This window comes from Sminthopsis crassicaudata, chromosome 3 (genome assembly GCF_048593235.1).
Source record: "Sminthopsis crassicaudata isolate SCR6 chromosome 3, ASM4859323v1, whole genome shotgun sequence".
In the NCBI taxonomy this organism is placed as follows: domain Eukaryota; kingdom Metazoa; phylum Chordata; class Mammalia; order Dasyuromorphia; family Dasyuridae; genus Sminthopsis; species Sminthopsis crassicaudata.
Window position 1 is genome coordinate 24,320,667 of NC_133619.1, and position 11,854 is coordinate 24,332,520.

General features: G+C 36.0%; 1 protein-coding gene across 1 annotated transcript; it reads left to right on the forward strand.

Moving 5' to 3' along the window:
* The first annotated feature begins 1,319 nt into the window (after positions 1-1,319).
* On the forward strand, positions 1,320-2,451 carry LOC141561846 (E3 ubiquitin-protein ligase TRIM11-like). Its single transcript, XM_074301946.1, has 2 exons — positions 1,320-1,524; positions 1,649-2,451. Exons 1-2 carry the CDS (start codon positions 1,320-1,322, stop codon positions 2,449-2,451), a joined length of 1,008 nt encoding a protein of 335 aa, XP_074158047.1.
* Positions 2,452-11,854: the final 9,403 nt, after the last annotated feature.

The following is an 11,854-nucleotide window of genomic DNA, read 5'->3' on the forward strand; positions in this document are numbered from 1 at the left end:
TATTTTTCCTATTAATTAATTCCCTTGATATTATTGAACTTTTGCTCTTTTCCTAACATGTCCAATTCATTAATCTCCTTTCTTCATTTTAGTCATATAATTATTTAGAGATATAAAATTTCCCCTAAGGAATGATTTGTCAGTATTTCATAGGTTTTGGAATGTTGTCATTCTCTTGGATTAAATTAGTGATTGTCTCTATGATTTGTTGTTTGACCTACTGCATTCTTTAGAATTAGAATATCTAATTTCCAATTGGTTTTTAGTCCATTTTTCCCTGGCTCTTTATTGAAAGCCATATTATACAACTTATGGTACAATTGTCTGAAAAGGAAAAAAAATTACTATTTCTGCTTTTCTTCCTTTGATTGGGAAGTTTTTATTTTTTAATTTTTTTTTAAAAATGTAATTTAATTAATTATTTTTTTTTTTTTTGGGAGGCTGGGGTTAAGTGACTTGCCCAGGGTCACACAGCTAGGAAGTGTTAAATGTTTGAACCAGATTTGAACTCAAGTCCTCCTGACTTTAGGGCTAGTGCTCTATCCACTGTGCCACCTAGCTGCCCCTGGATTATTTTAAAAAATAAATTACATGATTAATTTGGAAATATGTTTTATATGTTTGCACATGTGTGATCAATATCAGCTTGCTAACTGTCTCAGGGAGGGAGGAGGCTAGGGAGGAAGACAGAATTTGGAACTCAAAAAACATGAATGCCAAAATTTGATTTTTACAATCAATTGGAAAAAAATAAAATATTTGAAAATAGTACTATAATTCTGAAAATAAGAAACAATTCTGTCATTCTATATTTCGTTTTAGCTTTTTTTGACATTTTCAATCAACTTTTGTCTACAGGAAGCCTGTATACAAATCAGATTTGAAAATCCATTAAACTAAACCTCCATGTTTTCATAGCATCCCCCTAAGGGACAAAGGAAGTCATTCACTTTGGTAAAGCCTGTTAATCAAAAGGGACAAAGCAAAGGTGTGAACACTGAAACCTAAGGGTGGCTAAAACCAGCAAGAGTTAACAAGTTTCATTGCAGGATCCCAGACCTGAAGAATTCACACCTTCTATGGGAGAATTCCAAAACAGAGTAGACTTCTGTTCAAAAGCATTGCCTTCATTAGCAGGGAAGTCTCTTCATCTGGCTGGACTACCTCCTATAAAAGAGAATATCCTTCTGCTGAGAAGCACTGCCTTCAGTGGAAGGGAAATCTTGGAAGGGAATTCTCTTTATCCTACTGCTACAGATCACAATTAATTGGAGAGAGAAGAATGGAGGCTGCTGGGAAATTTCTGAAGTAAATGCAGAATGACATCACCTGTATGTAGCATCTGCAGAGGCTACTTCTCTGAACCTGTCATCATAGCATGTGGGCACACTTTTTGCGGAGCATGTGTTTCCTTAATCTGGACAGTGGGAGCTACAACTTTTTCCTGTCCTGAATGCAGGCGAGAGACCCAGGAGAGGGAGATCCCAGTAGTGAACAAGCACCTAGCAGAGTTGACTGAGATGGGCAAACAGTTCTGCCCCAGGCTTTTGCAGAGCCCTCAAGGACAGAGCCACTGTGTCCCTCCCAAAAAAAAAAAAAAAACTCTCAAAGTTCTTCTGTGAAGATGATCAGACTTTACTTTGTGTAGAATGTTGTGAAACCCCAGAACATGGGGCTCATAAGATCCTTCCTGCAAAAGAAGCTGCTCACGATTGCAGGCAGAAGCTGCAGCTTGTTGTGAGTCACTTGGAGAAGCATTGTGAGCAATATGACACACTTCTTGCTCAGAAGGAGAAAACTGCTGTTGACTGGCACTTGATGCTCAATGAAGAATACTTCAAAGCCCAGTTCTTCCTGTTGGAGGAAGAGTTTCACTCTCTTGAAAGACTGAATCAAGAGGAAAAGGCCAACCAGGACAGAATAAACCAGCATATGCGAACCCTTCAGCAAGAGCTCATGCAAGAGCTGCAGGAAGTGGGTCACCAATCCAATCTGGATGTGCGGCACAATGCCAAGCAGCTGCTGAGGAGTAAGATTGTGTTGTCCCAAAGGGCCAAAGCTGTCATCCCAGAACTGAAAGAATATATCATCCCTGGCATGATAGAGTTGCTCAAGATATTTAAAGGGGAGCTCACATTGGATCCCACCTCAGTTGACTCTTGTGTGATTGTTTCTAATGATCTCAAGAGTGTGAAGGCTGAAGCAGACTTGGAAGGGGAAATGGAGGCACATGAGGACTTTCCTTTCCATTATGTCTTTGCTGAGAAGGCCTTCAGTTCAGGTAGACAGTACTGGGAGGTGGATGTGACTCAACTACCTCAGTGGTCCCTGGGCATCTATACCCCAAACTTGAAGAGAAAGAGGGACAGGGACATGGGATTCTGTTCCTCCTGTTTCACTGTGTCAAGAAGGAAGAAGATTACAATGTACAGACTTATCCTGGATTATTGAACCATCCAATGAAAGGCCCAATGTCCAGGATTGGGGTGTACCTAGAATATTTTCCTGGCACTCTTGTCTTTTATAACTTTCTACAGAGCTCATTCATATACAAGTTTTACCCTATTTTCTTTTTAGAGGCTGTTGCTCCCTTCTTTTCACCTTGGCCCTCACTTCCAGGAACAAAGCCAGGATTCATGACACTCTGTCCAGTGGACTCTCATATTTGTAATTGCTGCCACACATGTCTCTGAGCATTTCTTCAGGGAAGAATTCTCAAGACACCACAAGGGTCTGGAGCTGAAGACCTTCAATTTCTAGGCTTTCCTTGCAAGAGAATAAGTATCACCTGCTTAGTGATGAAGAACAGACTCCACTGTCATCAGTTGAAGACTTGACTTCTACCCTATAAGCTGACTTGAATTATTTTCAGTCCCATCTACCCTGGATTTCTGTAAACCTCTTCAAGTTCTATTTGATGCAAAAATGAAATAAATGTCATATTTTCTTAGGATTATGCTTATTTTTTGTGGCGGTTCTTTCATTTCTTTCATTTCATTCTTGTCCAAAACTTTGTAACTCCATTTGGTTTCTTCTTGGCAAGAGTGATGAAGACATTTTCTATTTTCTTCTCCAGCCCATTTTAAGGATGAGGAGACTGGTAAATAGAGTTAAATAGCTTGCCCAGAGTCATAGAGCATCCAAGTGTCTGAGGATAGATTTGAAGTCAGGAAAATAAGACTTGCTGATTCCAGACTAGGCATTTTCTGCTTCTCAGAAAGCTTTTTTTTTTACCTTCACATTTAAAATAGGGGTTTTTTTTTGTTTGTTTTGTTTTGTTTTTTTGTTTTTGGGATATGGGTTCCTTGAGCTTCTTTAATCTCTCTTGACAAAAATTAGTACTGCTCTCCAGGGTCCCACTCTCTTGATTGAAAGTGCTCCTTTCTGCCATTGGCCTCTGACCCCAGATTGGGAATAGCCAATTGATTTGCAAAACACTATCCAGTCCTGCATTCAGTGATAAAAGAAGGGTCCCCTGAAATTTCTTTTCTAAAGAGTTCTCTATTTCCTTTACCATCTTTATTTTGAGAGCTTCTAAAGATAGCTGTTGCTTCTTTCACCATAATTTTATCCTGTTATTTATATTGCATCAGGCCTGCTTCCACCATCACTTCAAAGTTGCTTTTTTGTTTTCTTTTTTTCTTTCTGACTGCCTAAATTATTTTGCACTGGCAGAATGTCTTTCTCTGCCATGTTGTTTAATCTGATACACCGAAAATGATTTGAGGCATCATTTTAAAGTTGTTTTAAGGGGAATTTTATAAGAATTTATCTACTCTAGTATCTGGTCTCCACTTCTGAAAGTTGAAGCATTGGATATATTCTTCCAATAGTTTTTTGTAAGTTTTTTTCTAATTAATTTACTTTCTCAAGCAAAATAGTACTTCATGGAGGTATAGGATATGTACAGGGAAGATTAGTACCTTTGGTGTGAAGGCTAATGAACTCTTTACAATGCTACTTTCTACCTTTAGTGTTCATCTGCTCCACCAAAATTTCTCCTGTGGAGCCAAGAAGCTGAAGTATGCACAGTAGCCACGTTGACAAACACCCAAAGTGTCTCAAGCTCTATGGTGACTTATGAGGGTGTCCACCCCAGGCATATAGGTGGAATGGGTAGATGAGAACAATTTATTCCAATGGCCATGAAAGAAGATGAAGCCCTACTTCAGTAAAATGGCCTTTATTTGTGAGCATTCTTTCACTGAGGGCTGTTATTTGGATTGAAAACTGTTGTATTTTCTCACAACAAGAGTAGTTCTTCTTTCAGGTCTACTTGATTTTGTGTTGTCTACAAGTATATGCAACTTCATGTACCAATGGTGAGAGGAATCAGATTTTCTGGGGCTTTGGAACATGTTTTCAGTATCAACCAGAGACTGAGATCCCTCCCTGAACTGTCATAGCAAATATTGGCATTTAATAGACAATATGATTGTAAGAAAAGACATACAGAATATAAGAATTACCAAAGCAATGTGAGGTGCAGAATGTTGGATTGATCATAGATTTCTCCTCTTCAAGTTGAATATTCATATTCAACAAAAGTGGCAGCCTCAAGATAAAAAGACTACTAGAAGAATTAATGTCCTAAATTACAGTGCTTCTCTGAAAGGTAATAGTTTGTTGCAAACTTGGAGAGTAAGTTGAGCCGACACACAGAAACAATAGAACAGAAAAAGTGGGCAATTTTCGGATATTTGGTATACAGTACTACATTGGCTACATTGGTCAGAATGCCCACAAATATCAAGACTGGTTTGAGAAATTCAGATGCTGCTAAATGAAAAATGAGAACTCTACAGGGTATACCTGCAAAATAGTTCATCCATCTCTAAAAAGATAGCTTGCAATTCCATCAAAGGTAAAGTACAATTAAAACAAATTAAATAAGGCAGATGAAATTCAGTTTTATGCTGATAGTAATAATCCAAAGTGTTTTATAATGACTAAAGGCTATTTATAGGCCAATGACTTACTATGGTGCATCTTACCTACTCAGTGCTGAAGGTGCCACAGTGATTAGTGATAAGGACATAGTCCTTGAGAAATGGGCTAAACAATTCCATAGTGTTCTCAAAAGACTGTCATCAATCAATACTGAAGCTATTGACAATTTATCTCAAGTTGAAATAACTCACTCTCTAGCTGAAATTATAACTAAAGAAGAAATTTTGGATGACATCTGGTCATGTGATAAAGGACCGGGTGCTGATTCTGTTCCAGCTGAAATTTACAAGGTAGAGGGTCCACTGCTCACATAAAAGCTGACTGAAATTTTCCAGCTCATATGCCACAAGGAAGTTATGCCCCAGGAGTTCCGCCTGTGAATGATTCCCCCATTGCCCATATTTATAAAGATAGAGGGAACAGATTGTCCTGTAACAACCGGCAAGGGTAGGAGGAGTGTCTCTCTTAATCATTTCTGGCAAAATTCTCACCAAAGTCTTCCTTAATTGGATGACCCTACAACTAGAAAAAGATCATCTCCCTGAGAGCTAATGTAACTTCAGAAGTGGTTGAGGAACAACTATATATTTACTACCTGACAACTCCAGAAGCAGTTCCCAAGCAGAATAGAGGTCTGTATACAACATTTGGAGATCTGACTAGGGCCTTTGATATTGTTAATCATTGGGTTTATGGGAAATCATGTCAAAATTTGTTTGTCCAGAGAAGTTCACCACTAAAACACGCCAATTTCATGATGCTATGCTTAACTGGGTTCTGGACAATGGGCAATGTTCTCCAGTCACCCATGGTTATTGCCATAATTTTTAGCATATTTTTAGCCACATTGTCAAACACCTTCAATATGTACAAACATGGAATCAAAATCATTTACCGGATTGATGGTAAATTCTTCCATTTGAAAAGTGTACAAGCCAAAACCAAAGTGAAGAGAGTGCTGGTGCATGATTTTTTTATTTGCTTCCAAGGAAATTATGCACTCATTGCAGGTTAAAAAGCAGAGATGCGACAGAGTATGGATCAATTAGCTGATGCTTGTGTTAATTTTGCCCTAACAATGAACACCAAGAAAACACAGACATCATCCATCAGACAGCATAATGCCATCATTTGTGGAACTATGACCCTAAATGAGGAAGCTTTGATAGCCATGGATAAGTTCACTTATCTTGGTAATACACTTTCTAGGAATGTCCACACTGATAATGAGACTTGCATTGACAGACCTAGGTCAATGTTTGGGAGGTTCCAAAGGAAAAAGTGGGAGAGCAGAGATATTAAGCTGACTACCAAACTCACCTACAGAGTCGTTGTGCTGACCTCATTGTATGCCTGGGAAACTTGGGCATCAATGTCATGCCAGAAGGCAAAAGTTACATTAAAAAGTATATACAAAATGAAACATGCCAAAAAAAACATAAAAGGCTATATGGTATAGTTTAAAGGGTATTGCACTTGGAATTAGGAAGACATGAGTTTAAATTGTATCCTTAAACACCTACTAAAGTGTGTGAACCTGGGGAAGTTATTTAATACTTCTGTGCCTCAATTTATTTTTCCATAACAGGATGAGGTTAGACTATATGGTCTTTGAGGTCCCTTTTAACTTTCACTTTTGTTCTATAGTCTTCAAAATCTCAGTGAATAAAATATAGTCTATATTAGGAGGAATAAATACAGATAATGATTGCTATCATCAAAAAATAATTGCAAGTCTCTCTTAATATTCTCCTACAAAATCTTGATTTCTTCCTTTTAGTCTTGAATAACTGAAGTCCCATCACATTCTCAGGGTCAAACTAAGCTTGTTAATAATCCTTGTGTCTAGAGTTTGAGAAACATTGTAATTATGAAATGAATAGAAAGGATTAAGAGGGGAGTTTTGGAGTTTCAGTAGAAAAAAGACTTCAAGGGAAGGTTTAGAATGTTGTGGGCTTCCCTTATTTCAGAAAGTGATCTGTTTCATAAAGAAGAGTTCTTGTCAGAATTCGAACATAGGTGGGGCAACTCAGGTTTTTATGTTCTTAACTGCTTATTGATTGCTTTCTTCTCCAGGTGACCTGCTAGATGAACATTTCTATATCTCATGATCTGCTTCGAGACTGCCTCTCTTACATGAGTATGACCAGTTTCCATTTCATCAAGAGTATGACCAGTTTCCATTTCAAGTGGTCATAGGCCAAGATACCAAAGATTTCCAAATCCAGGAGCCTTTCTCCTGATGGCCACTTTCCCAAGTATTTTATTCTGCCTCCTTATTTCTCCTAGTAGTTAGGGTATTTGGTACCACTAGCTGGATTTTGAAAGTGTACACTATTTTTTTCTGATAAATGTCTATATGCCTCTCCCTTTCTTCCTGTGTAGCTGGTACCTACTATGATGGACCATCCTTGTACTCTACCTCCTCCATCTCTTTCTGTCTCTGTCTCTCTTTTCTCCTACCTTCCCAGTTTCCTTCCTCCTTCTCTTTTTTTTTTTTTTTCTTGCTCCAACCCACCATCCTAAGAAGAAACTTTTTTAAATAAAATGTAAAGCTGGAATTATAACTATGTTATTAAAGCACTGGAGGGAAGATTTTTTTCTGCATTTTTCTTTCCTAAGTAATAATCAACTTGAAATCATGGAACAATTGAAGGAGGGAGAAAAGTCCATGAGAAGGTGATATTATCATGAATAAGAAAGTTTAAAGCATTCTTTGTATATAGGAAGGGGATGTGCTTAATTTGTGCTGCACAGTTCATTTGGCAAGATTGTTCAAATAGCTTGTAAAAGGTACTATAAACATGTATATTAGCTCATAGGTGCTCATTTTCCTTGGAAGGTGCCACATTTATTCTATTAGAAAATTGTATAATGTTAGTCTGCTTATGTTTGGTTCAGATTCTTTTCCCTTTACAATTGAAGTCAAATTATGAATTATCTCAGCATCCTAAATCATGTGGGCTTTTTATTCCTTCTATCCCTAAGGAACAAAATATTTTCTGTAGAGAGCAATGAGTTCTTGCTTACCTTGGATCTCTCTCTAGCATTTTATTTTCCCTTTAGGAAGCTGCTAATGGTCAACTACCTGAGATTATTTCACAAATACCATGGAAATCAGTTACCAACAGATGCACTGGACTTCAAATTGAAAGGTATATCATGTATATTTTATGAGGCTCCTCAGGGCCATATTTCATTTTTATGATTTTCTGGGTGCAAGTCAGCATTTTCAGGTTTATGAAACATCTAGGCTTTTGTTGTTGTTGTTGTTCTTTCCATTCCTAAGATGTATCCAAATCCAGCATGATCAATACAGTCCTGAGTTTGGAGTTTGGAAGGCGTGGGTTCAAGGCCTCTCTTTGAGAGATACTTGTTATACTATCCTGGACAAATCTTTTAATTGTTCTATACCCCACCAAGTGATTTTTTACAGCTATAATTTGCAATCTAGTGAGTGAATCATATCCTGGAAAGGATTTTAATAATGGGAATTTAACCTATACTTTGGGTTTATTACTACCGTGAAATAATGAAAATAAAAACAGAAAAAAAATGGTAGTTTTTGGTTGTGACTGAAAACTAAATTTGGAATCTGAAGAATACCATTAAAATTCTGGCTCCATGATTTAATACCAATTTGGAAGTTATACATATATATATATATATATATATATATATATATATATATATATATATATATATATATATATATATATATATATATATATATATATATATATATATATATATATATATATATATATAATCTTATGTATTTATTTGAATGCACATTGCTTTATAAATCATGTTGAGAGAGAAAAGTCACAACAGAAGGGGAAAAACCATGGGAGAAGGAAAAAAAAAACCAGAAAAAAGAAGTAAACATATCATATGATGATTTACATTGAATCTCCATAGCTCTTTTTCTGTATGCAGATGGCATTTTCTATCCAAAGTCTATTGGGATTGTTTGGATCACTGAAGCACTGAGAAGAATCAAGTATTTAACGATTGATAATTGCACAATCTTGCTATTATTGTGTACAATAGATTCCTTGTTCTGCTTGTTTCACTCAGCATCAGTTCATATAAATCTTTCCTGGACTTTCTAAAATCAGCTTGTTCATCATTTTTATATAACAATGATATTCCATTACTTTTATATACTGTAGCTTATTCAGGCATTCCTCAGTTCATGGTCATCTACTCATTTTCCAATTCTTTCCAAGATGAAATTGATAGGTCTTGGCAAAAGATTGGATAGGGGATAATAATGAGAAGTTGAGGATGATTTCTAGTTTGTGAATCTTAGGGACAGGGAAGATGGTATATCTCTATGATAACATGTGCACCCAATGGATCATTATCAAGTCTAACTTTAATATACATTGATTGACCACAGCTTGAAATCTGTACTTTGTTGATATTTACATAATTCACTGCTACTATTCTGAATACCAGTATACAAGAAGTGTCCTCTTTAGTCCTGGGCACTCTTAAGTTTTGTAAGAAGCTAAAAGAACTTTCACTCACTTGGCTACCACATTAAAATGTCCCACCAAAAGAAAAGAAAAGAAAACCAGATCATTTTCATATTAATTACTTTCTAACCATATTTTGTCTTGATTTTTGAATCAAAGCATAAGACTTTATATTAATTCCTGTCACATTTCCTTCAAGCCATGCCTTCAAGAACTTTTGGAATCTTGGCTCTGTCATCCAGTCTTTTAGTTGGCCCTATCAAGATTTTTTCATACAAATATTTGACAAATTTGTCACTTTATGCAATATTAGGACATGTTTCCAAGACATTCCACTGGAGATCTCCTGCCACAATTTCATAGGACAATTCATGACTATTTTTTGAGTTCAGCCACTCAGCTAATTCTAAATGTATCTATTATCCTCTACATTTTCTATCTTTCCCATAAATATAGCAAGAGATATTTTGTTATGTATTGCCTTAAATTCTAAATAGATGATATCTATTGCATTTTCCAAAATACCAGTTTAATAATCCAGTAAAAATGAGCTTTCTAGAATGGTCTGTGCTTGGTCAATCACTGTTACCTTCAATCAGTATCTACAGTCAATAACCTTCAATTACTGCTTCCTTTTCAAGACGTTTACTTGTCTTCTTTTTAATAATGGGTTCTAAATTGTTGTCAAGAAGCAAAATCATGTGCATAGGGTATAAGAGTTTTATCTAAGCCATAGATAAAGTTGCTGGGTAGCCCAGAATCTAAATGTATGGTACTGGACATCTCCTCCAGGCTGACATGAGACACATTAATGACTCTTCTTGGAATATAAGTACCTAAAATTGCACATTTGTAACATGAGGGGATGAGTTGAAATATAGTGGGTCCCTTTCTGCTCTATAGTCTAAGATTCTGTACATATATGGTAAGATTCTAAAGTAACAGATCAGCAGAAGATTGCCCTTTTATGAAAATTTTTCTGCACCTGGACCTTAAATGCCATTTATCATCATTAGGGAGACATGTTCAATGACGCAGGGATAGTTAAGACTCCAAATACAGCTCACTGTTTTCAAAAGGGATTTAATCACAGCAGCAGTTCTACAAAGTAATCATTGCCACTCCTGGAGAAAAACAAAAGTTTTTCATCTTCTTTATGGGAAATATTCTTATTAGGTATCATTGTCTATGGAACTGTGTTGGATATCTGTATAATTGGCCTGTGGCAAATCATTATCTATATGTAGATCACTCTAAAATGAATAGCTAATAGACATAATCATCTGATAATCACTCTCAGCCCTCTGCTTAATTGTGTATTGTGCTACATACCTCCAACCATTAATAATAATTAAAATAACAATATGCATTTTAATAATAGCTTACATGGAATGATCTCAATGTGTTTCCCAAGAGCAAACTGTTGCAGTTAAAGCCATTCCAGAAGGTAAATAGTCCTTCCAAAGGATGGATTAGCATGCTAATAATAGTCAGCATTTACATAATGCTGTTGAATGATTTATATGATCTCATTTGAATTTCAACAACAAACTTGTGAGATTTTTTTTTTTATTATTATTATATGCATGATTACAATACACCCCATTTTAAAGATGAAGAAACTGAGGCTCACAGAAGTTGTCATTTGTGTCTGATTGTAAAGCTGGTGTCAGAGACAATAAGTTCATGTATTCTTGTCTCCAAGAATACATGAATTCTTCTTTTTTTGGTCTCTTTATATCTTGATAAGGCATTCCAGGAGGAGATCACATGACTTACTCTAGAATCCTACATCCAGAGTTTAAACTGACCTTGGATGCAGTGTAAATATTTTAATTTTAAAAAAAATATTAATTTTAATAATTGAATATAGCATTCTTCTTTTAAATTTCAGTGAACTAAGGCTCAAGACATTAGCATTTCAATGGTATAATTATTATGTCAAATAGGATACAGCTGAATTTTCCAGTCAGTGAACTATTTTGGCAGAACTATCATGGTACAATGCTGAACTAGAAGTCAAGAAAACCTAGATTCAAACAAATACTAGCTAGTTGTATGACCTTAGTCAGGTCACTTAAACTCTTCAAGCCTGATTCAACTGGGTGGTGTAGCTGAAAGAACATGTTGGACTAAGAGTCTTTCTTGACTGAGTTGGAATACTGCTTCTGTGACCAAACTTTTTATCTCATTTATTTCATTTGCAAAATTGTTTGGAAAGGTGGCAGGGATTATTAGAGAGAACAATGGAATTAGAATCTCAAATCCCAATTCAGATATGATGTAGTACTGGGCAAATCACTTTATCTCTCTGTGCCTCAATGTATTCACTGGGGATATATAGAATATGTGAGTCACAATAGTTATAAAATCTTTTCTACCTCTAAATTTATGATTTTCTAAGTAAATAACACAAGATC

What these genes read in the sequence shown, in the direction of transcription:
- LOC141561846 (XM_074301946.1), top strand. Translation starts at nt 1,320, where the DNA reads ATGACATCACCTGTATGTAGCATCTGCAGAGGCTACTTCTCTGAACCT. An exon ending in AGCAGAGTTGACTGAGATGG is followed by an intron (nt 1,525 to 1,648) that starts GCAAACAGTTCT and finishes TACTTTGTGTAG; the next exon opens with AATGTTGTGAAACCCCAGAA.